Source organism: Scyliorhinus canicula, chromosome 14 (assembly GCF_902713615.1).
Source record: "Scyliorhinus canicula chromosome 14, sScyCan1.1, whole genome shotgun sequence".
In the NCBI taxonomy this organism is placed as follows: Eukaryota; Metazoa; Chordata; class Chondrichthyes; order Carcharhiniformes; family Scyliorhinidae; genus Scyliorhinus; species Scyliorhinus canicula.
The window spans coordinates 18,702,549-18,729,294 of record NC_052159.1 but is presented as its reverse complement, the minus strand read 5'-3'; the positions used below and the strand labels follow the sequence as shown (position 1 = coordinate 18,729,294).

At 48.8% G+C, this 26,746-nt stretch overlaps 1 protein-coding gene across 1 annotated transcript in view; it reads right to left on the bottom strand.

The window, feature by feature from the left end:
• Positions 1 to 19,975: 19,975 nt before the first annotated feature.
• LOC119977802 (cytokine receptor-like factor 2) overlaps positions 19,976 to 26,746 on the bottom strand; it is a 41,326-nt gene continuing 34,555 nt past the window's right edge. Inside the window, exon 10 of the mRNA XM_038819027.1 lies at positions 19,976 to 20,413. Coding sequence (XP_038674955.1) covers positions 20,126 to 20,413 — 288 coding nt within the window. The 3' untranslated portion in view covers positions 19,976 to 20,125. The remainder of the gene's footprint in view (positions 20,414 to 26,746) is intronic.

The window sequence follows — 26,746 nt, the reverse complement described above, 5'->3', positions numbered from 1 at the left end:
TGCCAAGGCTCCTTCAGCAGCACCTTCCAGACCCGCAACCTTTACCACCTCAAAGGACAAGCGCACCAGCCACATGTTAACACCACCACCTGCAACTGCCCCTGAAAGCCACACACCCTTCTGACTTGGAAATGCATTGCTGCTGTGGAGTGCAGTGGTTCAAGGAGGGACTCATACCACTTCAAGGGCAATTGGGGAGGGCAACGAATGCTGGCCTTGTCATCAATGGCCACATCACAGGAACAAATAATAATGAAGTAAAATCTCACAGACAGCAATGAGAGATTAGCCAATTAATCGGTTCTCTGATACTGGATGAAGGAGGAATTGCCAAAATCCCAGAAGAATTCCCTATTCAAATTGCGTCATGTGGTCTTAGAAATGTACCTAAACTATTTGAAATGTTAAACTGCTTCAGAGGCAGATGGGACCACTGACAATGTTGCATCAACTCAGTACTGCAGACGTAGCTACTAATGTCCTTCAAGATCTACTGAACACTTAGGAGCTTCTCATTCAATGTTGGGATCACTATCAATTGAACTGGGTTGACTAAAAAGATCAGCCGAACGTGTTTAATGAGAGTGGGCCTGGTACTATTCAGTACCTGAGTGTTGATGTTTGCCTTGCTGCACTGAACAAACTCCAGGTTTTATTTCTCCCTGACTGCCATGTTGAGGTTAAGGTTGGTGCCAGTGGCAATGCCTCTGATGTTGCAACTCCCCACTGACTGTCTGACTGTGTAGTCAATACATCATGCATTGACTACACTTTTCACATCTGACTTAACGCCAAACATCTTTAAACTATCTGGCCTCTCTGAGCCACTGTCAGTGGGTGAACCTGCACATATTGCTATTGGGACAGGAAAGGAAATAATAGCAGACTTGTGATTGGTTAGGCACCTATTAGCACTTCTTAGCCATTTGAAATCACGAATGATATACAGCAGAGAAAGAGGAGGCCATCCAGCCCAAGAAGTCGATGCCGGCAATAATTCTCCCCCTCAACAGACTGTGGACACTGGAACAATTGTATCCTTCGAACCAAGAGGAATAGACTTTTCTCAGGCAAGGATATCAAATGTCATGGCGCTCAGGTGAATAATTGGAGTTGAGGTACAGACCAGGCAATAACTGAATGACAAACAGGCTTGATGGCCTTTGATTGCTACCAATGGAGGACTGAGGCTCACAGTGGAGACCACCAAGGCTGAACCAGCGGGAGGAGATAAATCATGAACTGATGTTCAGATGGGTTTTAAAAGCTTCCAGATTGTAAGACGGCGAGAAGATTGAGGTTGATCCGGAAAGAATTAGTTTGAGCAGCCCAGGGAAGATGCGGGTAACAGGAAGAGTGTGCAGGACGGTGTACTCGGAGAATTAGGAACAGAAATGCAAAATGAAAATGGAAGCAGCAGTGTGGACGGGACTTTGTGACTGTAAATTATTAAAGTGATGTAAATCTCGGGGCCTGAAGTGGTTTTCATAGAGACCAAAGATAACTTGAAAGAAAATGGAAAAGTTGGAGCACAATGAAAACAGAACCAGAAGCACACAACACAGCATCGCAACTGCAAACTATTAAAACGGGGTGAATCTAGGGGCTAACTTTCTGTGAAAAGGAGATTGAACTTAAACGAGAGCCGAAGGAATGGATAAGGAAGTATTTCTGCAGCAGCATATTTGAAGGTTGTTTTTTTTTTCCTCAACTAACCATGGCCAGTTTAAAAAGCTACTTTCTCTTAAGGGTACCCTAAAGACTGTCTTTAACTGCGGGAGCCTAACTCGGCTCAGGAGTTCAGACAGTCAGGCCTAACTCGCGTCAAACGATTCAAACATGCAAAAAAATGATCAAGGATCCTTTCAGAGAGCAGGCGACGGGAGGGGGACATGATGCCACTGACACGCAGGAGGAGTTTTAAAAGATTGTTATGTTTTGCGATTGTGTATTTAATTTAGGATAAAATGAAGGAGTGAAAAGGGTCATGGGACCTGCTCTTAATTCTGCTGACAACAGTCCTGGCTGATTTGGTTGTTGAAGGTTAAAGGTTAACCATTAAAGGGCCCCCCACCAAATAGACAGTTTGGCCAGGATTTTCACTACAACAGAGAGGCTCTCAGGCACACCTGGCCAGATATCACAAGTCCCACCCCCGATCAAGACACCTACCATTTTCGCCCGGGACCGGGGTCAGGATTTTCACATTTACATTTTACGGAGGCCGCTATCCATATAGATTAGCGGCTGTCGCCAGTCTCGTCGGATTTTGGTCTCCCAAGTGTCTGAACCACGTTGTGTGCAGAGTAGACCTGGTTGGAGAAGGTCTGAACTTTGTGCAATTCTTTGGACAGCCCTTTGGAAGGGTATAGTTAACCCTGTGGAATTTTCTTCAAACTGACCCAGAATTGGCAAGACTTGATTCAAACTGTCCTGCTTCAAGCCAAGGGTGTTAGAACAGTCGGTCTGCGGGGACCGCAGGGCAGTATTATTTTTGTCCCCACTGACACATGCACTCAGGTGCCAGAAAGAACTTTGTGATGGGGGAGGGCAGAGGGAAGGTACAAGATGGGCACGGCAATCATTGCACAGGAGACGCTATTCAAACTATCAACGTCAGCAGCTGGAGGCCATAGGGAGGGTAGATCAGGAAGAAGAGGAAGGGCCTAAAGCACCAGAAGAAAGGAGGCAAAGCGGGAAAAGGAGGTATTACCCTGTGGGAAGGGTGTACAAACTTAGGACATCCTGCCTCAATATGAGGGAGACCCAATGCCGAAGGCAACTGAGGCTAAGCCATGATTTGGTGACAGGGGTATGTTGCAAGGTTAAGTAACAACTGAAGCCACACTTTATTAATCCCTACATCCTGCCAGTGACTTTAAAGTCAATCTTCACTCTCGGTTTTTAAGCCTCAGGCACTTTCCATGGCTCAGCAGGAGATTTATCTGATATATTCCAGTCAGCAGGACGTAGTTGCATTAAGGCTGGAACCAACGCCCTGTTTTCTCATGTGGGGCATCACATTCATTTTCCTGTAGCTTTGATGTTTCAGACACAAGAAGCCACAACCAGTGCCCCAACAGGAGGCTTCCCTCAGGCACAAGGTGTTATCGATTGCACACATGTTGCCATAAAGGCTCCAACTCATAATTCGGAAACTTTCATTAACCAAAAATCCTTCCACTCACTCAACGTCCAGATGGTTTGAGACGATAACAAGGTGTTCCTTCATGTGTGCACGCAAGGCTCCTTTTATACTAAGGAGTTCACAGCTCCCTCAGCTATTTTCACCACCACCGCATATCTGTTCAGGAGACAAAGGTTACCCCTTAAAAAAGTGGCCAATGACCCCCTTTACCATCCCTCAAACAGAGGCAGGGCATAACTACGGCAGCAGCCAAATTGTCACAAGGAGTAACATTGATCAGGCAAGTGGCATTTTAAAAATGCACTTTAGGTGCCTTGGTCGCTGGGGTGAAGCTCCACAAGTTCCCCCAGATGGGTTATCAAGAACAGCAGTGATGTGCTGCAGGGCATTGCATAGCAGAGATGTTCGAGGAGTCGATGACAATAACACCAACTTCGGAGGAGGAGGAAAGTGAGGAAGATGAAACTTCTCACCACTCGCCTGACAAGGCAATGTTGTCTTCTCTGAGACACAGGACTTCTGAGGGACCATTTTTAATCCGTGCCTAATTCGGCTAATCTGTGCCGGGTCTGCCTCTGACGTCTCACTACATTCAGGGTCAACCACCCCGATTCCGAATATAACCTGAGCTCGCCACCCACAGCGCCCCAAAACCAAAAATCTAATGACGTCATAGCCTTCACCATGGCGGGGGCGGAAGAGACCCCCTCCCCTGCGCATGTGCCGGTATGACGTCAGCAGCCGCTGACACGCCGGTATGACGTCAGCAGCCGCTGACGCACCGGCGCATGCGCGGACTTCCGCCGGCCGGTGAAGGCCTTTCGTCCCCGGCTGGCGTGGCTCCAAAGGCCGTTCGCGCCGGCCGGTGGAGCGGGAGCCACTCCGGTACGTGCCTAGCCCCTAAAGGTGCGGAGAATTCCACACCTTTGGGGAGGCCCAACGCCGGAGTGGTTCATGCCACTCCGTCCCTCCGGGACCCCCCGCCCCGCCGGGTAGGAGAGAATCCCGGCCCATGTCTCGTCTCAAGTCCCTGGTAGGTAGTAGGAATGTCAGGTTTTTAAAATGGTGATACTTTCAATTGTCTGTTTAATTCCAAGAGAGAAAGGAGGTGGGAGGATCTAGACGATAACTAATTAGCATTCCTAAATGGATAATAGGTCCATATGGTTCATGTTACCGTGAATCTCGGCTGTGCACAAGTAAAAGTCCAAACAAAGCCATTTTTGACTCGAGTAATATTTTTCCTGAACCTCACAGATATGGGATGGGATTCTCCGGCCACGCCCATCTCGCAACCGGAAATTCAACTGGGGTCAATACACCTTTACATGGTCCGTGTCCCACCCATAGTGATCTTGCGGTGGACGGAGCAGAAGAATCCAGCCCATGATCAGTCTCCAAAAATCTCAATGCAAGAGAGAGAGATAGAGATAGAGACGGAGACACAGAGAGAGCAGGGATATGGAGGCAACAAGTCTCAATTGTTCACCACGCAAAATGTGAGAGGGAGCTTGTGCTCAGATTGAAGAGATCAAGGTCATGAGGGTTTAAACAAAGCTGGAAGATTCGGCTAGCTTTGGCTAGAGTGAGCAACCTCTAGAGTAAGCCACACTGTGCAAGTAAATTCGGGGATTAGACATTAATCAACTGGAAACTAAAAAGGAGCCGGGAGTCCCTTGGTAAAAGCCAATTACTGCTGATGCTGGAATCTAAAATGAAAGAGAAAATGCTGGAAAATCTCAGCAGATCTGGCAGCATCTGTAGGGAGAGAAAAGAGCTAACGTTTTGAGTCCAGGTGACCCCTTGTCAAAGCTTTGAAAAAGAGTCATCGGAGTCCAGGGGCGCGATTCTCCTCTGCCCACGACGGATCGGAGAATAGCGGGAGGGCCTTCCCGACATTTTTCCCGACCTCCGGCTATTCTCCCCCCCCCCCAGCGGGGCGGCTGAGGGGCATGACGGCCCGCGCATGCGCGGGTTTGTCGCATATGCGTGATGACGTCATCTGCGCATGCATGGGTTGGAGCCGTCCAACCTGAGCATGCGCGGCTGAAGTCATCGTGCACGTCAGCCGCCGTGACGCTTGGCGCACGGGCTTAGCGACGGTCGCTAAGTCCGCGATGCCGTGCTTCACGGGTCCGTGCTGCTAGCCCCGCCCGGGGGGGAGAATCGGGTCCTGGGAGGGGGTGCGGAGGCTGCCATGAAACACGGCCGGTTTCACGGCAGCCTTTACGATTCGCCGCATTTGCGGAGAATCGCGCCCTAAGTGTTAGCTCTTTCTCTCCCTACAGATGCTGCCAGACATGCTGAGATTTTCCAGCATTTTCTCTTTTGTTTCAGGAGTCCCTTGAGATAGGTTTCGGGTGAGTGAAATGTTTAATTGGAGCACAGAGTAAAGTACAACTGTTGGGAGAGATTTTTGATTGTTTTAATTGTTTTCTGCAGTTTATAAGTTGCCCACCAAAATAGTACTTAGTAAATGCTGTTTTTCGTTTTTCTGTTACAGAAAAATCTTAAAACGTGAAATCTTGTTGTATAATCCTTTCAGGCACTCATTGGAAGTTTGAATTTCTTTTTCGAAGTTATTGGTCTCTCTGGGCAGAATTCCCCCATCGGGGTCTATATCCTGTGTTGTGGGATGAGAGAATGTGGGGTGTAGAGGCCAACGGGAAATGCCACCATATCAACCAGCCTTGGCCTCATTAATTATGCACCTGGGTGTTTCACGCCATGGTCCGTGGCGGGGCGGGCCTGATGGCATGTAATCCATCGTCATAACTGGGCGCCATATTTGAAAGGGACCCGGAATCCCTACTTTCACCAAGATGTCAGGAAGGGAAGGTGAGGGTCAAGCCCCTCAGTTCACTGACACCTCGCTGGGTGTCCTCCCTGACCAGGCCGAGGTCAGGAGGGCCATTCGCTACCCGGCAGATGGGAGGAGGAGACCCAGCAGAGACACATCCGACCTGGGCGCAGTGGCATCAGTTGAGCTTGAGAGCGAGGTGCCTATCATAGATTAAATCTGAACCTTTCACTTCCTAGTCCATGAATACTGAAACCTCTGATAGCTTCTTGAGATCCGTCCATTCAAAATAGGTTAGTCAAGTCTTTCCTTATCCTTCTGGCTTTGTTTCAAATTGTTTTCTTTATTATTCATCTGCAGGATGTCGGCATGGCTGGCGAGGCCAGCATTGATTGCCCATTCCTAATTGGCCTTGAGAAGCTGGTGGTGAGCCAACTTCCTGAGTCACTGCAGTCCATCTGGTGTAGGTACATCCATAGTGCTGTTAGGGAGAGAGTTCCAGGGGTTTGACCCAGCCACAGTAAAGCAATGGCAGTAAATTTCCAATTCCAGTTCCAATGAGAGCAACTGGATCCTTGACTTTCTGACCAACAGACCACAGTCAGTAAGAATGAACACCAGTACCTCCTCCACAATAGTCCTCAATACCAGTGCCCCGCAAGGCTGCGTACTTAGCCCCCTACTCTACTCCCTGTACACACACGAATGCATGGCAAAACTTGGTTCCAACTCCATCTACAAGTTTGCTGACAATACGACCATAGTGGGCCGGATCTCGAATAACGACGAGTCCGAATACAGGAGGGAGATAGAGAACCTAGTGGAGTGGTGTAACGACAACAATCTCTCCCTCAATGCCAGCAAAACTAAAGAGCTGGTCATCGATTTCAGGAAGCAAAGTACTGTACACACCCCTGTTAGCATCAACGGGGCCGAGGTGGAGATGGTTAGCAGTTTCAAATTCCTAGGGGTGCACATCACCAAAAATCTGTCCTGGTCCACTCACGTCGATGCTATCACCAAGAAAGCACAACAGCGCCTATACTTCCTCAGGAAACTAAGGAAATTCGGCATGTCCACATTAACCCTTACCAACTTTTACAGATGCACTATAGAAAGCATCCTATCAGGCTGCATCACAGCCTGGTATGGCAACTGCTCGGCCCAGGACCGCAAGGAACTTCAGAGAGTCGTGAATACCGCCCAGTCCATCACACGAACCTGCCTCCCATCCATGGACTCCATCTACACCTCCCGCTGCCGGGGGAAAGCGGGCAGCATAATCAAGGATCCCTCCCACCCGGCTTACTCACTTTTCCAACTTCTTCCATCGGGCAGGAGATACAGAAGTCTGAGAATACGCACGAACAGACTCAAAAACAGCTTCTTCCCCACTGTCACCAGACTCCTAAATGACCCTCTTATTGACTGACCTCATTAACACTACACCCTGTATGCTTCAACCGATGCCAATGCTTATGTAGTTACATTGTATACCTTGTGTTGCCCTATTATGTATTCTCATGTATTTTCTTGAATTTTGTTTAATTCCCTTTTCTTCCATGTACTGAATGATCTGTTGAGCTGCTTGCAGAAAAATACTTTTCACTGTACCTCCGTACACGTGACAATAAACAAATCCAATCCAATCCAATCCAATGAGCCTCCTGAGAAAGTCATCGAAAATGGACTTTCACGTTTGATAGATTTTCTTAAACATTATTTCCCCCAAGGTAGTCAGTGGGGTATCTTTTGATGGCTACTTGATCCAGTAGCCAGGTTCAATGGGGCGACTTTGAACCCACGTTAACTGTCAGCGAGAACAGCAACTTGGACGCAAAATGCCATGAGAGTCGGGAAATACCTTTCTCATCGGCGAGGTCACGTTCCCTGATTTTCCACACCCCTCGCCGATGACATAATGAGGCTCCTGCCCAGGATCGCGGGACCTTATTTAAATACATCTTAGTATAATTAGTGAGCCCTCTAGTGGGGTCCTCACCTCTCACCGAATATTCACTGCGCATCGGCGTGATGTCACATTAGCTTGATTTACCCAACAGTTGGATAAAAACGCGAACCTAGCAACCTCTTCTCCAAAGGGAATATTGGAAGTGATTGCTCAGGTCGCTATCACCCTCCAGGGTGCAAAATGGCAGGGAGTTACTGGACGGGGGATTGGACACTGGCACTGATGTGGGAGAACCTGATAGGTTTAACTCACTTTGCGGGGCTGGGGGGTGTAAGGTTTGGGGCGGAGGGGTGGTTGCTTTCATGACTTTGCAGCCCTTCGATCCTTTAGGTCTCAAGGGGTCTGTCGGCTGGTGTACATGGTCTCACCTCTTCGACCCCCCTTGCTGAACTTGTGGCTATTTCTCCACTGAGGGATTGCCTTTCTCGAACGGCAGCTGGAGGTGGCTGGGAGTGGGTGCTCACTGGGTCAGCACAGGGGGTGACTTTCAAGTCCCTGGGTGCGATCCCGTGAAATGCTAGGCTGCATGGGCAGAGTGGGGGACTTTGAGAAAGGATGTTGAGTAGCTACATGAGGGAGGAAGACCCTCACCCAGGGGGAGGACGAGTGAAGTCAGAATGAACCCCCAACACACAGGCTGCAAAGTACATCCTCTGGGCAACAGGTATCAGGAAGGGGAAAGCCAAATGTAATGAAGGCCAGCCAATCAGAGTTAGGGTAACTGACTATTCAAGGTGAGAGGCCCGCTTAACCTGTAGCCCATGAGAGCTGGGGGATGGGAGTGACATTGAAGGATGAAGGTGACTTCAAACTGCTGCCTCAACGTGAATGGACTGCTCAAGATATGGTTGCAGTGCTTGGACCAGCCAGAGGGTGCCCTCCAATACAGCCCCCGGAGGGGGTCCAGCATCATAGTGGCCTGCTGCGCTCTGCACAGCTCGGCACTGCAGTGGGAAGAGCAGCTTCACCAGGAGGAGATGGAAGAGCACCACATCTCCTGGGATGAGGATGAGGTCGAGGATAACGACGAGGGGAAACCTGCGGAGGAGGCAGAGGAAGGACCTCGGGCAATATCCAGGGCCCTCATGGGAATCAGGGATGCCCTCAATGCCTCTCGGTTTGGGGCCGATCAGGGCTAGGGTGTCAAGACCTCTCCCATCATGTGGTCTCACACCATCTCACTTTGGTGGAGCCTGTGGAGGTCATCATGATGGCTGCACAATTCAATGGCAGGGCGGTAAAGCAATTGGTCGAACACTGCAGAAGAACGATGGTGTGTTGCAGTGAGGACAGGGCAATGCCCACCTTAACCTCGGTGAAATGTTTGCCTCCTGCCTTACATAGAACTGAACATGACCTGCCGCTGAATGGAGTGATCTAGGAGCCATAGAGGCAAATAATACATCCCAGCTGCTCCCGCCTCCTCTGAGATCAGAGTCACAGTGTGTTTCACCAGCTCTTGATGGAGTGGACAGACTCTCACACATTTTCAGCCCATTGCATCCTCATAACTAGAGAATGCTGGCAGACACGAGAGGCCTGAGCATTGATGTGGTGGGGGGGGGGGGGACTTTTCATGGATCGGGGTTTGGGGGTGGGGACGCTGGGGGTCCTGAACCAGGGATAGCGTGGCATTACTGCATCACCAGCGTGATGGTGGGAGGGACACAGCGCTGCCATTCTCACATGGCACAGGGAAGAAGCGCTGAGTTTGTGCCGGGGTTTGTGGAGCAAGGTGCCATGACATGACAGCGTGGAGGCTATTTATGGTAAATTTTAATGTAAGCTAGGTATTACAATGAAGTATTTGTCCTAATAGTGTCTAGATTCACCCATGCCCACTTGGTGCCACTTATTTCTTAGACTTTTTCACCCTCCTGCTCCATCTAGGTTTATTCCCAGGATCCACAGCAGAGGCTGAGGCGGTCTACTGACTTCCACACCCTGTTACCTCAGGTGACCCGTGGGAGAGTTGGGACCTTGACGATCCTGGCCTGCTTTCAGGCAGCATGGGCGTTGCAGTGCTGCCCTCCTCGGTGTGGGGGGCTGGTGGTGTGTCACTCACAGGGACGGGTATGTCAGATGGGATGGACACACCCAGAGTCTATGAAGTGGAAGGCCCCGGGCTGTGTTCTTGTCGATCCTCTTCCCTTCAGGTGCCTGGGAGCCCTTGGGCTCCATGGGATAGTGGGGTGGCTGGAGTGAGATCCAGAAGCCCTGTGGTTCTCTGGCGCTGACACTCGTGGATTTTTAGTAGTGCTGTTGAAACCCTGAAGCATGCAGTTCATGGGGCTCAACTCATGGAGTTCATCAGATGAACCATGGAGTGGACAGTACCCACCATGGAGTGCCTGTCTTGCGCCAAGATCTCCACTTTGGACGCCACCTTCACAGTGTTCGCCTTGTTGCTATAGAGTGACATCGCCATTTCTTTACATTGAAGGCGATGAGACTCCTCCAGTCGGCTTTACAGTCCGAGGACTGTCATCCCTTCCTGATGCCCCCAGTTTCTGCCTCTGCAGCTCCAGCAGCTCTGAGACGACCGTGTGCACCTCATCGGCCTGGAGTTTAGCAGGATCCTGGGCTCCGGCATCCCTCCGAGTGTCAGATCCCTGGGACGTCCCTGCCTCCTCCAGCTGTGGATCATCAGGTGTAAGGTGTTCACCAGTGACCTAGAAGCCTGCCTACTACTGATTCCCACCGAGGTGTGAGTATCTGCACTGGTGCAGGGTGAGGGTGACGGGTGGGACACCTCTTCAGTACTTGTCTCTGAGATGTCTCCCTCAGAGCTGCTCGGGTCTGTGCTTTCAAAGGGCTGCGAGGATGGTCTGGGCTGATCTGATTCACCTGCAATGGAAGGGTGATGCCATTAGTCTGGGACAGGGGATCACTAATAGGAGAAATGTCACTCACGTGAGGCTTGTGCCATGTTTGGATGTGTCGAGGGTTCTCGCTTGTGTCTTTGGCCCACACCTTGCCCTATGCGCAGGTGGGGTCGTGCTCCTCACCGGCAAGCTCAAGGGCTCGTTCCTCGAATGGGATTATGGTCCTGAGCTCCGACATCACTCCGGTCGGCTGTGCCTGCTCACAACCGTTGCTTCAGGTTGTTCTGCAATGAGACAGATGGGGGAGTTGTGCCACGTCAGATGGGGGTGAGGTCTGGCATGTGTGGGAGCAGGTACGCATTGGGCACTGGAGCTACTGGGTGGATTGTGGGTAGGGGGCGCATGACAAGTGGTGTGACCCCGTGAGTTGGGTGGGAGAGAGATCACTGTAGAGGTGTGAGGGGCGTGTTACAGGGTGCTGCGGGGGACATGCGGAGGCAGACTTACCCTGCCCGCAAGAGGAAAGCTATCCATCTTCTTCTGGCACTGCAGCCCCAACCCGTGATGGAGTGAGCTGGCGCTGACAATTCTGGCCACAGCCTCCCAGGTGCGGTTGGCCACTTTTCTGGCTGGCGTCTGCCCAATTGTGGGTCGAGGGTTCTCGCCTCTGCTCGGCCCACCAAGAGGTTTGCCTCGGGCTTCCTCGGTAGAACATGGCGCAGTCTTACTGGCAGCCAACTCCCTCCCCCAACCCCCTGCCCCCCCTCCCCCCATCCTCCGCGATTGGATTTGGAACAAGTGCTGGGGAAGTGTTTAAATGGCGCGCCCTACTGATTGCAGAGATTAAGTAGCAGTGGGATGTAGAGGCAGGCTGCAATGGGCGTGGCTTGGAACCTGTGGAAACATTTCTTTCCTTGAAGCGGCTGAACGTAGGGCCGGTTTCCTGGCTGGCTGCGCTGGCAGTATTCCCTCTGGTTTCCTCACTGAAACCGGCACTTTGAAAAAATATGGTAAAATTCCGCCCGATGTGTGGGCCGAGACAGCAGGTGCCAAAACAATGATTTGGTCTTGAAATCATGATTTAAAAAAAATAAATTTAGCGTACTCAATTTATTTTCCTAATAAAAGGGCAATTTAGCGTGGCCAATCCACCTAACCTGCACATCATTGGGTTGTGGGGGTGGGACCCACGCAGACGCGGGGAGAATGTGCAAACCTCCACACGGACAGTGACCCAGGGCCAGGATGGAACCCAGGACCTCGCCGACGGGAGCGCCAACCGAAATCACGCTCTTTTGTTATTGAAGAATAAATGCCTGACTCTATCATGTAAAATCCCTCCTTCTGTTATTTAAGTGCAGGCATAAACTCATTAATCTGATGTGGGTTAACACCTCAACCGAAAGGCGTTGAAGAGGAATATCAGAGGTTAAATGTTTGTGTCATTATCCCACAGCATTGTTTCAGACCCTTCATCGAAATTGAGTACAAATTCACTCCAGTTCATGACTCACTTTCTCTCAGCCTTGCCCTTTAGAATCTCCAAACTTTGCCGGCAAATTTAATAACTCAAACCTGAGGGTTTTATGACGTCGGTCTTCGTCTACAGCGACAAAGAAGCAGTGGAGAATATCATATTCAGTTTTATCTAACAGAATTTAGTGCTTTTACCGATGACTAAGCTTCCACGTGTGTATGAATTTCCTTTCGCAGCTTAAACGTGCAGCTGCTCTGAAGTGTGAAGTTGTGGTCTCTAACCACTTTCCACTTTGGCCAAACCTTCATTGGTTTACACCACAATGCAGTGTTTTAATGACAGACATTGATGTAGTAAATGAACACACAGTAATGTGTACTTCTACCATTGTACGCTTTATGCAATTTGTTTCTTTGCCCTGTCTAAGATATGTCCCAATCTCTCTGAGTGCCTGTCCCCATAATGCATATATATTGTAGAGACAGGATATGATATCATCTGTTATGTGACACAGGGTTGGACTTTGTTAGTTAACCAAGTAAGATATATTCGTAAATGTTTTCCAGCAACATCTGTAAATGACTGTAATCTTCAAATAAAGAAGCCACAATACTTCAGAGCTGGGCTGACAGGTGGCAAATGTAGTTTAATGCAGAAAAGTGTGAGGTGATTCATTTTGGAAGGAATAACAGGAAGGCAGAGTACTGGGCTAATGGTAAGATTCTTGGTAGTGTGGACGAGCAGAGAGATCTCGGTGTCCATGTCCATAGATCCCTGAAAGTTGCCACCCAGGTTGAGAGGGTTGTTAAGAAGGCGTACGGTGTGTTAGCTTTTATTGGTAGAGGAATTGAGTTTCGGAGCCATGAGGTCATGTTGCAGTTGTACAAAACTCTGGTGCGGCCGCATTTGGAGTATTGTGTGCAGTTCTGGTCGCCACATTATAGGAAGGATGTGGAAGCTTTGGAAAGGGTACAGAGGAGATTTACAAGAATGTTGCCTGGTATGGAGGGAAGATCATATGAGGAAAGGCTGAAGGACTTGACGCTGTTTTCGTTAGAGAGAAGAAGGTTAAGAGGTGACTTAATTGAGGCATACAAGATGATCAGAGGATTAGCTAGGGTGGACATCGAGAGCCTTTTTCCTCGGATGGTGATGTCCAGCACGAGGGGACATAGCTTTAAATTGAGGGGAGATAGATATAGGACCGATGTCAGAGGTAGGTTCTTTACTCAGAGAGTAGTAAGGGTGTGGAATGCCCTGCCTGCAACAGTGGTGGACTCGCCAACACTAAACGCATTCAAATGGTCATTGGATAGGCATATGGACGATAAGGGAATAGTGTAGAGGGACTTTAGAAGGGTTTCACAGGACGGTGCAACATCGTGGGCCGAAGGGCCTGTACTGCGCTGTAATGTTCTATGTTCTAATAGTTTGCCAGTGCTACCTCATGGTGAGTTTGTGTGTGAAGGATGATATGTGTCAGATCGTATCTTGTGGGTACATGAGTGGTAGGCAAAATTGACCCAGGTAAACTGTTCATGAAGGCCTATTGAAATATAGTCACGATTGTAATATGGAAAATGGGTGCAATTTAACCGCCGCGTTGCACTTGGTATGGATCTGAGTGCACCTACTATAGCGCGGGAAAGATAGAAATTGAGATTGACGCCGGGCGAGAATCAGTTTGCTATCTAACCAGCCCATTCACGATGGCGAGCTCCGGATCTCGCCCAAACATGGTGAGCATATCACTAACCCCAATTTATGTTAATCTCTACCGCTTTTAAAAAAAAATTATTTTATTAGAAACATGCATCAAAGTTAATCTCTATCTCATTAGCGAGATTGAAGTCAAATGTAACCTCCGCCTGGGAATTAACTGGCTCCCCAGCGAAATATCTCGCGGGTGTCGTTTGGTACTCCTTTTTAAAAATATGAAGCTGGCGCAATGATTGCTGAGGGGGAACTGAGGAGGTGAGTAGCCATTTACATTTTCAAGTATGCAGCTCAAGAGCACTAGAGCTGCTGCCCCGGTACTTAGGGTGAGGGGCTGGTCTTGGTGTGTGTGTGTGGGGGGGGGGGGGGGGGGGGGGGAGCCTGAAGCATTCTTTTTGTCAGTGAGGTCTTCAAGCCATCTTTAAATATTGTGAATGCCATAACTGGAGCAACTACAGATGCTGCCTGTCTGCCCTACCAAACACTTCCAGGACAGAGCCCTGCTCGTGGTTATCGGCTGAAGGTCACTTTAACTCCCTTTGTCTGTGAGCAACCTCTAGCTTCACAGCCAAAGGCTGTTTGCTAATGAGGAATTGGCCTTGTTGGTTGTGTAAGCACTTCGCAGCTGCAGCTTGTGTTGGCTGCTTTCTCCTGTTAGTGACTGGCAAATGCCTGGAAGCCGCTATAGCTGAGAGTTTATTTGCTGCTTGCTGCTGCCTCTTCCCCTTGGGCTTCCTTGCTGCTTTCTGGATGAAGGGAAGGAAGAAAGAAGGTAGTTGCCTTTCGGGTCTCTTTTACCTGGAGTGCGACGAGGGGAGGCTTTTGGCGGGCACGCTGCCGGGCTGAGGATGCAGGAGGGCTTGCCAGAGCAGTCTGTGGGTGTTTGTAAAGGCCTGTTTTGTGCACTGACTGTGTATTCTGTCCTGGGCTTGTGGGTCACCTGTTAGTGCCCCCTGTGTTCCTGTGGCCCGGTCTTCGGGCAGGGTAGTGATGGAAGGTCAGATGCCGATACTGCAGGAGAGGAAGGGCAGCCCAGCTCGACTGTCCAGCCCAAAGGTTGCATCGGAACATTTTAATGACCTACAGGTGACTCTTTGTGTTCAATTGCTACCTGCTGCTCCCTTTAAGAGAGCCATGTGAGTTGCTGGAATTCCTTGGTTTCCTTTTTCACTGTGTTTGTTCTATGTTTGTCGGTGGGTTGGGGGGATTTGTATGATGGATACCGTGCAACTGCGGATTATCTTTTTGCCAGTTGCAGCCCCTCCTGCCCCTGTAGCCTGGGAGTCGATGGAGGATGCTGCCAGTGCAGGAGAGAAGGAGGTGGTTTTCACTCTCTCTCCCTCCTCCGCTGTGCTCCAGGTCGGCGAGACCTCGGGTCATTGACTTACCAAGCAGCCTTCCACTGATGCACATCCACTGTGGGGGCAGGGGGAAGAGATGGGGTGGGGGGGTTCATTTTTACAATGTTGGCAGCATATTGATCTTTTGCCTGGTGGCTGAGTGCTTGTCTGCTGCAAACCCTCTTGCTTCTATGGCCTGGACCCCAGCAAAATACCAGTCTTGGAGAAGAGGTCGGTGTTCTCTCTCCTTCTTCCGCTGTGCCACGCTTCGGCGTTACCTTTTCTGCTCTCACTTTATTGACAGTATCAAAATACAAAAGGCAATAAAGCGAGGTACTGGCCGGTTAATTCCCAGGCGGCCGTTGCATTCGACTTCAATCTCGCAAATGAGATATAGATTAATGCAAATTGGAGTTAATAATGTACTCGCCAACAATCAAACACTCAAGAGATGGGCCTCAGCACTGGGGATATCCTCGCGACCAAAGGGTGTGTGTGGATCCGGGGAGGGCACCTGAGCATGTTCTCCCGAATGATCCCAGCAGGGGTCTGGGTATTGGGGTCGAGGGGCTCCTGATGTGGCCAGGGGTGAGTGTGCAGAGTGAGGTTTTCCAACACAACTGGCTTGCAGGATGGCACTCTGAGACAAGACAGGACAACTGAGGGTGGGGGAGGCTCAGGGATTTGAGGGTCCCGGGATGAAAGCTCTAACTGATTGTCGGTCTCTTTCCTTCTCCGTTTCCTTACAGATATCAAAATGGATGGTGGTGTCGGTCAAGGAACAAAGAACAATACAGCAGAGGAACAGGCCCTTCGGCCCTCCAAGCCTGTACCGGTCATGATACCAACCTTGGCCAAAACCATCAGCACTTCCTCGTGCCGTATCCCTCTATGTCCATCCTACCCATGTATTTGTCAAGATGTCTTTTGAACAGCGTTAATGTATCTGTTTCCACAACCTTCCCTGGCAGCGGGTTCCAAGAACTCACCACCCTCTGTGTAAAAAAAACTGCCTCGCACATCTCCTCTAAACTTTGCCCCACGGACCGTAAACCTATGCCCTCTGGTGACTGACCCCCCCCCACCCTACCCTGGGAAAGAGTGCCTGCCCATCCACTCTATCTATGCCCCTCATAATCTTGTCGACATCTATCAGGTCACCCCTCATCCTCCGCTGTTCTAATGAAAACAGTTCGAGTCTATTCAGCCTCTGTATAACGATGGACAGCATGTGCCGCAGGAAATTCCGTCTCAACAAAGAGACAATGCAGCACCTGTGCCACGTCCTCACGGACCTGGCTCCCCCTGGAGGAGGAGGACACACGCTCCCTGTGACCGTGAAAGTCACCGCAGCCCTGAATCTCGATGCCACCGGTTCGTTCCAGGGCTCGAGCGGGAACTTGTGCGGCATTTCACAAGCTGCAGCCCACAAGTGCATCTGTGAAGTCACGGATGCCCTGTATGCCCGGGCAGCAGACTAAATTACCTTTGAGCTGGATCAAGCCCACTAAGATGCCAGGGCTGCTGGGTTCTTTGCCATTGCCAGGATGCCCCATGTCCAGCGGGTAATTGATGGCACATGTGGCCTTGCATGCACCAGGCCATCAGGGAATGCTCTTCATTAACAGGAAGGGGTTCCACTCACTGAATGTTCAACTCATGTGCGACTACCACCTCCGGATCATGCACGCATGTACGCCCTATACAGGAAGCACGCATGACAGCTACATCCTGGGACACTCGGAGATCCCAGCATTTTCGAGGACCATCCCAGGATGACGGGTCGGCTCTTGGAGATCAGAGGTGTCTGCTGAGGTCCTGCCTGATGATGCCAGAGTGGTGGCCGGAGACCGAGGCAGGGTCCCGATACAACGAGACCCAAGTTGCTACCCCCACAGGTGCATTGGATTGCTCAAAATGCGGTTCCAAGGGCTAGAATGCTCTGGTGGGGCACTGCAGTACAGTCCCCAGACGGTCTCCCAATTTATGGTGGTCTGCTGTGCCCTCCACAACCTGGCACAGTAGTGGGCAGCAGGCTGCCCCCCCCCCCCCCCCCACCACCACCACCACTGACTACCCTGAGTTTGTATAACATCACCCCAGGGTGATGGGTCTGTTTAACATCACCCCAGGGTGATGGGTCTGTGTAGCATCACCCCAGGGTGATGGGTCTGTTTAACATCACCCCAGGGTGATGGGTCTGTGTAGCATCACCTCAGGGTGATGGGCCTGTGTCGGCACTGTCAGCGGGTCCTTACACAAGGCAGGAGGGTGATGATAACTTGCTGTGAGGAAAGCTCTGCTGCTCCTCAGATTAGGCCAAAGTCTGATTCCTGTCTTCCTGCCGACAGCGCTCACATCCGTCACCTGGACGGGGTCTGCATCGGGGGCATTTGATCTTGGACCACTGTGCCCGGGGGCAGAGGGGACGACGGTGGAGTGGCGGGTGACAGGGGTTGGGGTGCAGGCAGGCCCCCTGTGAAAATTAATGTGACAGAGGCTGCACATGTATCAGGTGTAACATGTTTTAATAGTGTCCACCTGGTGCCAGCCTGCCACTGCCAAGGTGTTTAAGTGGCTCTGTAAGCTGGTGGGGTTGTGACAGACTGGCACTGCCAAGGTGCCAAGCTGGCATTTGTTGCACGATGCGGATCGGGCCCGGAAGTGCCTTGTGGGGTTGTGGGTAGGGGGGGGGGGTGCAAGGACCCCCTTATAGATGAGTTGGGGCTTGGCGTGTTCAGGGGTCGTGTCGGGGACTCTACAGATCGGGACGCTATTTAAAAATCTCTCCCTGCATTGAGGGGTTCCGGAGAGCGAAACTCCTCAGTGCAGAAAGTGGGACTAAGTGCAGCCTCGGCCTCGACGTTCCGTGCTGAGGTCCCAGATCTTCCCGAATGACTGTTCGATAGAGTGGTGTTTCTCGGCGCTCCCGTGCCGGGAAACACCCGGTTAATCGCGCTGTGGGACTCTGTTCCCATTAGCATGGACACACCCTATATTTCAAAAGAACTTCACTGGCTGCACGGAACGTGGCATTTCCCTCAAATCATGAGCAACAACGTTTTTCTTTCGGGAAAACAATTGCCTCACCACATCCTGAGATCATTCGGAGTGTACTCAGGCCTATTCACCACAGGAGAAGAAGATTTTGTCACAGATCATTATTTCTCATGAAGCAAAAGTCTCAGGAGTATATCTGCATTAGTCTGATTTACAACTCTAAGGGTTGTGTGGAGTTGCGATCTTTGCGTACGACATTGATAATATTTGCGGCCCTTAACAAACGTGCACAATAACACCACCAAGGGTAACATGAAGAACATCAGTTTATTTAATTGTTTGGCACAACTACATTTTGATGCAGTTATATTGAAATGAGGTTTCATATATGAACTGACTGAGTTATATCCATCACTGTACATTTAATACTAATGTCTGAATCAACAGACAGTTTTGTGTCTTACAAAAAAGTATTCTTTCTCTCCTCTATCATCTCTACTTTCATGTAAGATGATCAAAAATGTATTTTTTAAGGGCAGCATGGTGGTGCAGTGGGTAAACACTGCGACCTCACGGTGCCAAGGTCCCAGGTTCGATCCCGGCTCTGGGTCACTGTGCGTGTGGAGTTTGCACATTCTCTCCATGTTTGTGTGGGTTTCACTCCCACAACCGCAGGAACATCCTTGCGATGGGAACAGATGAGCATCTGCCTTCTTGTGCGAAGAGAAACAGCAACATGCTGTTCCCTCTGGAATTCCCTGCAAACCAGGTGGATTGGCCATGTTAAATTGCCCCTTAATCGGAAAAAATTAATTGGGTACTCTAAATAAAAAAATATATATATGTATTTTTTAAAACAGATTTTTCATCAGGTGAAGCTTTATTTTAATATTCTGTCCTTCCCTATCTCTGTAATTGCCTCTAGCCCTACAATCCCATGAGCTATTTGTGCTCCTCCAATCCTGGTTTCTTGCACATCCCCGAGTTTCATCACTTTAACATCAGTGGCCAGGCCGGGCCATGTGGTCCTGTGGCGCAGGGGCTGGTGCTCTGGCTTCTGCGTCAGAAGCTTACGGTTCTCGACTCACCCCAGAATACGGCCAAATATGTTGGCTATCAACCTGCAAAATCCTTCCAATACTCCAATAGCAGGTGGTAAGAGTGGAATAGACTCCTGGTCAGCCATGTGTGATGTGGAGTGGCGGCCCCCTCAAGCTATAAGCCTCTGGCGACAGGCCAGTGACCTGTTGCAGGAACATCCTTGCGATGGGAACAGATGAGCATCTGCCTTCTTGTGCGAAGAGAAACAGCAACATGCTGTTCCCTCTGGAATTCCCTCCCTAATGTTCTCTGTTGTTCCATCCCTCACTCCTCTGCAAAGCTTACCTCTTTGACCAAACTATTATGGTGACCTCTCCTATGTCTCTTTCTGTGTCGCAGTGTCAAATTTTATTGATCCTATAAACTGCCGTGTGATGTTTTGCCACATTAAAGTTGTCCTGTAGTTTAGGTAGTCTAATCTGGCTGAGAACCCGTGACGTTCCTTGGAGATACTCCAATTTCACCAGCAGTATGTCAGATTCCCTCACACTAATGTCATCAGAGAGGGAGTATGTCTGAGGGAGTTCGCACACACCGTGTCTCATCAGCGCGATCAAGCAAGTGACATGCAATGGGGAGCAGGCTACTCTGTTGAAGAATGAGTCTACTAGGCTGCAGGTATTTTACAAGCATTATTTTTACAAATGTTGCTATCAATACTGAGTTTGGAGATTGTCTTTTTGTTTTCCCCTTGACGTCCATCTTGTATCTTAACATCATCAGAGCTGCGTCCTTGAATTTGTTATTCATAGTCTTACGTACATGTTTTCGTCCATGATGAGCTTGGACATGTCAATAGCGGCAGTCTCATGAACTGGGGGTTGTGAATTTGGCACATCCTCAACCGACTTTCCATTCTCCCCATTAATGCTCTCCAGGACTGAATCACTTCTCTCAATCTTGTCTATCGGAGGCTGCTGAGGATCTTCGTGCTCAATCTTCAGCCTCACTGATTCCTCTTCAATTTGGCATTCAGTTGGAATACACTCCAATGCCGAATTTATGTCCAGATATTTAGATACGCCAATCCATTCCTTTTGTAAGAAGACACATTTATATTTTAAGTCATTCTCATGGTAGTTTAGTCATGTTAAGGTACGGAACAAGAAAAAAAAGCACAGTATTTGCTGCAGTCCCATCGGCTTTAACCAGCACTCGATAAAAGTTAGATAGTTCAATTTGTCTAACAATAACAACAATCTTTATTATTGTCACGAGTCGGCTCACATTAACACTGCAATGATGTTACTGCGAAAAGCCCCTCGTCGCCACATTCCGGCACCTGTTCGGGTACACGGAGGGAGAATTCAGAATGTCCAAATTACCTAACAGCCCACCTTTCGGGACTTGTGGGAGAAAACCAGAGCATCCAGAGAAAACCCACGTAGACGCAGGGAGAACGTGCAGACTCCGCACAGATAGTGACCCAAGCAGGAATGGAACCTGGGACCCTGGCGCTGTGAAGCAACAGTGCTAACCACAGTGCTACCGTGCCGCCCTCTGTACTACCGTGCCGCACCGTAAGGTAGTGGAGCAGTCACTAACTTTAACTGGGATTTTGGAAAGGATATTATTTAACGCCTCGCTGTAAAGTAAATCTTGTGTCAGTTTAATGGTTTGTTTTGCCCTGATTTAATAAATACAGCCTAACTGGTGTGGAGCCACTTAAATTGTGTATTTCTTATTTGCACGGCTAACTGTAAGTAGTGCAAAGTTAGCTTCAGAAAGGTTCCAGTTGGTCACTGAAACTTAGTTCAAACCCTCCATAAAGAGGAGCCAGCGGCAATCCATGACTTGAAATATAGCAGTGCCACATCATTCTTTTAGCAATTTCTTTCATGTTTGCTTACTGTTAGATATGGAGGTCAAAATCCGGACGGCATCTCACTCAAGTGGGCAAGCTTCATGATTGAGCTCAGTGAGTGTTGCTGTACAGTGGTCCCTAAGAATTAACTCTGGTTCTTTCTTCGCTCTACAAGAATGTTACCAGGGCTAGAAATGTGTAGCTACGAGGAGAGATTGGATAGATTAGGGTTATTTTCCTTGGAACAAAGAAGGGTGAGGGGTGACTTAATTGAGGTGTAAAAAATTATGAGGGGGAGAGATAGAGTGGACAGGATAATTTATTTCCCTTGCTGGAGAATTCTAGAACCAGGGGACACAGATTCAAGTTAAGAGACAGAAGGTGTAGAGGGGAAATGAGGAAGAACTTTTTTAAGCAGAGGGCAACGGGAGTCTGGAATTCACTGTCCGAGTTGGTGGTGGAGGCAGAGATCCTAAAATCTTTTAAAAAGGTATCTGACCTGCACCTTAAGCGCTGTAAGCTACAGTGCTATGGACCAGGTGCAGGAAGGTGGGATAGGAAAGGGCATCTGTGTGTTTTCAGGCTGGCATGGACAAGGTGGGCCAAATGGCCTCCTTCTGTGCTGTAACTTGTCTATGGTTCTGTATTCAGTAAACACCTGCACTCAGCCAATTTGTCAAAATCCTGGATGAGCATTTTTTCTCTTTGTCACCTCGAAACACTTACAGCAATTGTAATGCTTGTTACTGACATCGCCGAGACTAGCGAGCTGAGAACAGGCACCCCGAGGAATAGAACATGTGACCATCCTGTTCGCAGTCCACACACCAAGTGGTACATTTACCTCTTGAAGTATCCGGAGAATGCCTATTAGCTAATTTTTGTATTCGATGACATTGATATCACGCAGAAACTGGCTTGAAGAGGTTTATGAGCCAGGTAGCGTGAGCAATTTGGATGAGCATACAATGTCGAAGAATATAATGTAGAAGCTGTTGCCTAGAAATCGATGTGTGAGATAATGAGGTACAAATGCTTAACATGTTCATATGACGTTTCCCTATCTGCTTTAACAGCTTATACTGCAGTTATTTTAAAGTCGTCTACTCACTTAAAATAACAGACAGTGTAATTTTAAATGAGCGTCCGTACACAAATATGGAAAACAATACTTTCTCAGTTTGTATCTCCATGATATATTGCAGCTCCCTGCAAATTTTATGAAAAGAGCTATGGGGAGCGCAATCTATCGACCTCGTCACGCCCGAATTGGGACACGACAAGGCCGGTAAATCTCACAAGAGGCCCCTTGCGAGATTTACCGGTCTTGTCACACCTCGGGAGATATAACGAGATCTCGCAAGGAGTCGCGATCTGGATACCGCCCATTGAGGGCAGGTTCCAGATTTGCATATTCAGGTGAGCCGTTAGTCTTGGTAGGGTGGGTCTCCCAGGGGGCCCCTGGGTGGTGGGGCTCTGGGCAGTGTGATCCCCTGGTACCATTGATACCACCTGGGCACCATGGCATTCCAGCCTGGCACCCGGGCAGTACCACCCTGGCAGGGTCTCCAGGTGGCATTGCAAGGCTGACAGGGGCACTGTCCAGGCACCAGGCTGGCAGTGCCAAGTTGCCCATGTGGTACATTGCCCATGCCGGGGATTGAGCCCGTGGTTGCCCTGCCCTTATGAGCTGGCGTGCGAGGGGTCCAATGACCCCCTAATTGGTGGGTTGGGGCTGAGGGGGGGATCCGGACGCCACGGTGGGGCGGGGGTGGGGGGGGGTGCGGTCTAGAGAGGAGGCAGTGGCGTCATGGTATAGTTGCTGGATTAGTAATCCAGAGACCCTGGATAATGCTCTGGGGACCTGGGTTCAAATCCCACCATGGCAGATGGTGAAATTTGATTTCCATAAAAAATATCGAATGAAAAGTCCAATGATGACCATGAAACCAAAGTCGACTGTTGGGGAAGCCCATCTGATTCACTAATGCCCTTTAGGGAAGGGAATCTGCCATCCTTACCCAGTCTGGCCTCCATGTGGCTCCAGATCCACAGCAATGTGGTTGACTCTCAAATGCCCGCAGGGGTGGCCAATAAATGCCGGCCCGGCCAGCGACACCCTCATCCCATGAATGAATTAAAAAAAACATCGGGGTACCATTAAAAAATGGTGCCTTCATCTCTTCCTGCTCTGGCGGCAGAACTCGTTAATGCAGGAAATGGAACTAAGTGCGGCCTCAGTGGGGCTTTCCTTCCCAAGGCTCAGAAATGAAGCAGAGTCTCGTTTAATAGCAGCGTCATTCTCAACGCTGCAAGCTGGGAAACACCCAGCTAAATGCATCCGACACGGGACTCTGTCTCATTTCTGTTAAACCGTGCCCAATATTTCTGAGCTGTTACCTTTAATTCACTCCCACACATTTGATAAATGTTAAATGTTATTAGTCACTGATAGGAAGGTAACAGCAGTCAGAGAAAATAACCTGATTCATGCTTTTCCTGATCGTTAAAAATAATCGGAAAATTTGGAGGGCTAGTCATTGAGCATATTGTCCAATTTGTCCTCCCCTTCAGATGATCTTCACATCAGGTAGTCTAACCTGATTTACCTACAGAAGGCTCACCATGTTGTTCTACTTTTCCCACCTCTGCACAGTTTACATAAGGAGACAGAGAAACATAGGAGGTCGGTGCACGAGGAGGCCATTTGGCCCTTCGAGCCTGCTCCACCATTCATTCTGATCATGGCTGGTCATCCAACTCAATAGCCTGACCCCGCCTTCCCCCTATATTCTTTGATCCCCTTTGCCCAAAGTCCCCCAAGTATCTATCCTTGTAGGGCAGCACGGTGGCGCAGTGGGTTAGCCCTGCGGTCTCACGGCGCTGAGGTCCCAGGTTCGATCCCGGCTCTGGGTCACTGTCCGTGTGGAGCTTGCACATTCTCCCCGTGTTTGCGTGGGTTTCGCCCCCACAACCCAAAGATGTGCAGGGTAGGTGGATTGGCCACACTAAATTGCCCCTTAATTGGAAAAAATGAATTTGGTATTCTAAATTTATTTTTAAAAAAGTATCTACCCTTGGCACCTATATCTTTCTTATTTGCACACCCCTTGCTGACAATGACCACAGAAATGCAAGTAACATCCACCTCTACTTCTTCACCACCTCTCTCTCAATCACCCCACTGCCCCTGTTGTCAGACTACTCGTCTAATATCCAGTCATGAATGGGCTAGGATCTGCTCCAGCTAAATATTAGTAAGATCAAGGCCATCTTGAGCCTTGTCATGAGTCCGATATCATTGCTACTCCATTACCGCACACATCCCTGGACATCATGAACCATGTATTGCTTTAATATCCCATTTGTTCTAGAACGTTGACCACATAATCCATGAATCAAAGGAACAACCTATGTATAATCATAATATTTTCTGCCTGGGACCCAATCTCAGTTCATTTGTTGCTGAACTTTTCATCCATGTCTTTGTCACCTCCGCATTCAACTATTCCAAAGCTCTCCTGACCAGATCGACCATTTTTATGGAATTTCGCTCATCCAGATTTTGCTATTCATATTTTATCATGCACTAACCCTACTCATCGAAGTGATAGGCAATCGTCCCATTACCCTACATTGACTCACGATCTCCCAGTGCCTAAAATTTTAAATTCTCTATCCTTGTATTTAAATTCGGCTATTTTCTTTCCCCTCTTTGGCTTGAACTTTCCTAAAGTTGGAGAGAGCCTCCAGCTTGTCCAGAGTGGTTCAAGAGCCCCGATTCGGAAAGTCCCATTCCCGGACCTGGCACCCTCCATTTTCACTGGGTGTGTGGGAAAGAAGGGCAGTTGTTGTTTGCCTGCCCATGGTTTATGGAGGCAACTGCGCATGTTAAAGTGCAGCAGCTTCAGTCAGATCAGATTTTCACTCCTGGAATGTCCAAAACACAACTTGTGCACCTTAGATTTATCAGCAGAAATTGTAAAATTGGCAGAGTTCTTTAGAGAGGTAGAATACCCTTTTGCATAGGTCCAGGTGCAGCTTTTAAAGGAGTAAGGTGCCCTTTGGGATTTTTAAAAGTAGACATGAATGTGCATAAAAATATAAACTCATTAGAACTGTCAGGCTGTCAATGGAGTTGTCACGGGAACTATCAAGGGATCTGTAAAACTATCAAGGGAGTTGTCAAAGTTCATTGGAGCTAGCAAAGATTTAAAGCCCTGCCCTTCAATTTATTTTAAGTCTTCTGGTTAAAAAATGTAAGTGCTTGCTATTTCACTGTGTCTGCTGATCTAAGTGTGAAGATTATCATTATAGTATTTGTGCAGCATGACTGATTCATAATGGGGTACCTATCAGTTAAGTTTGATCAACAGCTCCAAGTGGTTATAAAATATCTAATATGGTGCTGTGAAAACAAAAATTTGGTGTTATAAGGGATTAAGTGGTTGAACAAATTTAAATGTGATAAATGAATGAAGAGTGTTTTTAACAACAAATTCATCAATACACATTGAGAACATTATTTTATTTACTCCCAGCATGGGCCCTTGGTGGATATTGGATCAGTTAGCATGTTGGATGGAAGGGCAAATGCCGGTGGTTAGGATCACGGGTTGGCATGTGTTTGTTTAGGGGATAGAAAGGGCCATTAGAGCTTGATGTAAATGCATGAGTTGGCATGGAGTGTATAAGGAGTCAGAGGAATGGCATGTGTTGGCATGGATGGGGCATAGAGAACTTACAGGGGGGGAATGTGAGATGGTGTGAGAGAGTGAAGGCTACAGGCTGTTTTTTAGGATGTTTTTTACAGATGGGGCAAAGTGCTGGGTCATTGAGGCCACCTCCACGCCCAGCAGTCCCTGTGCTCCGTCTGAACTGTTTCCGGGAGTAGCAAGCACGACTGCCGTGAACACACTGAACAAAGATTTGAGCATCTGGGGCATTTGCTTCTGAGTCTGGTTCGCAGAGCTGAGAATTTTTACGACTCTGCACTCACGCCCCAGGAGAGAAAATTCAGGCCTTTTATCCCTGTTCAGCTATGCTGAAAGACTAAGATAGATGGAATGGGAAAGATTTGTGAGGAGTATAAACACCAGCACAGAATAATTTGCTTCTCTGTTGTATATTCTTTGTAATTTAATAACAATAGCTTATTATCACAAGTAGGCTTCAATGAAGTTACTGTGAAAAGCCCCGAGTCGCCACATTCCGGCGCCTGTTCGGGGAGGCCGGTACGGGAATTGAACCCGCGCTGCTGGTCTTGTTCTGCACTACAAGCCAGCTGTTTATCCCACTGTGCTAAACCAGCCCCTTTAATCTAATTTAATCTCAAAGAAATAGTGGCAGGGGTGCTTTGATGGACGAAGAATGAGCAAACATTACACAATTTTTGCACTTTCCCCAATGAACATTTTTGTAAAGTAATCACATTGTTATAGACTTTAATAGGACAGATAATGGTTTAGTGGCAATGTCATTGATCTAGCAATCCAGAAGGGTTCAATTCCCAATTCCGGAATGTGGCGACTAGGGCCTTTTCACAGTCATTTTATACTTGTGA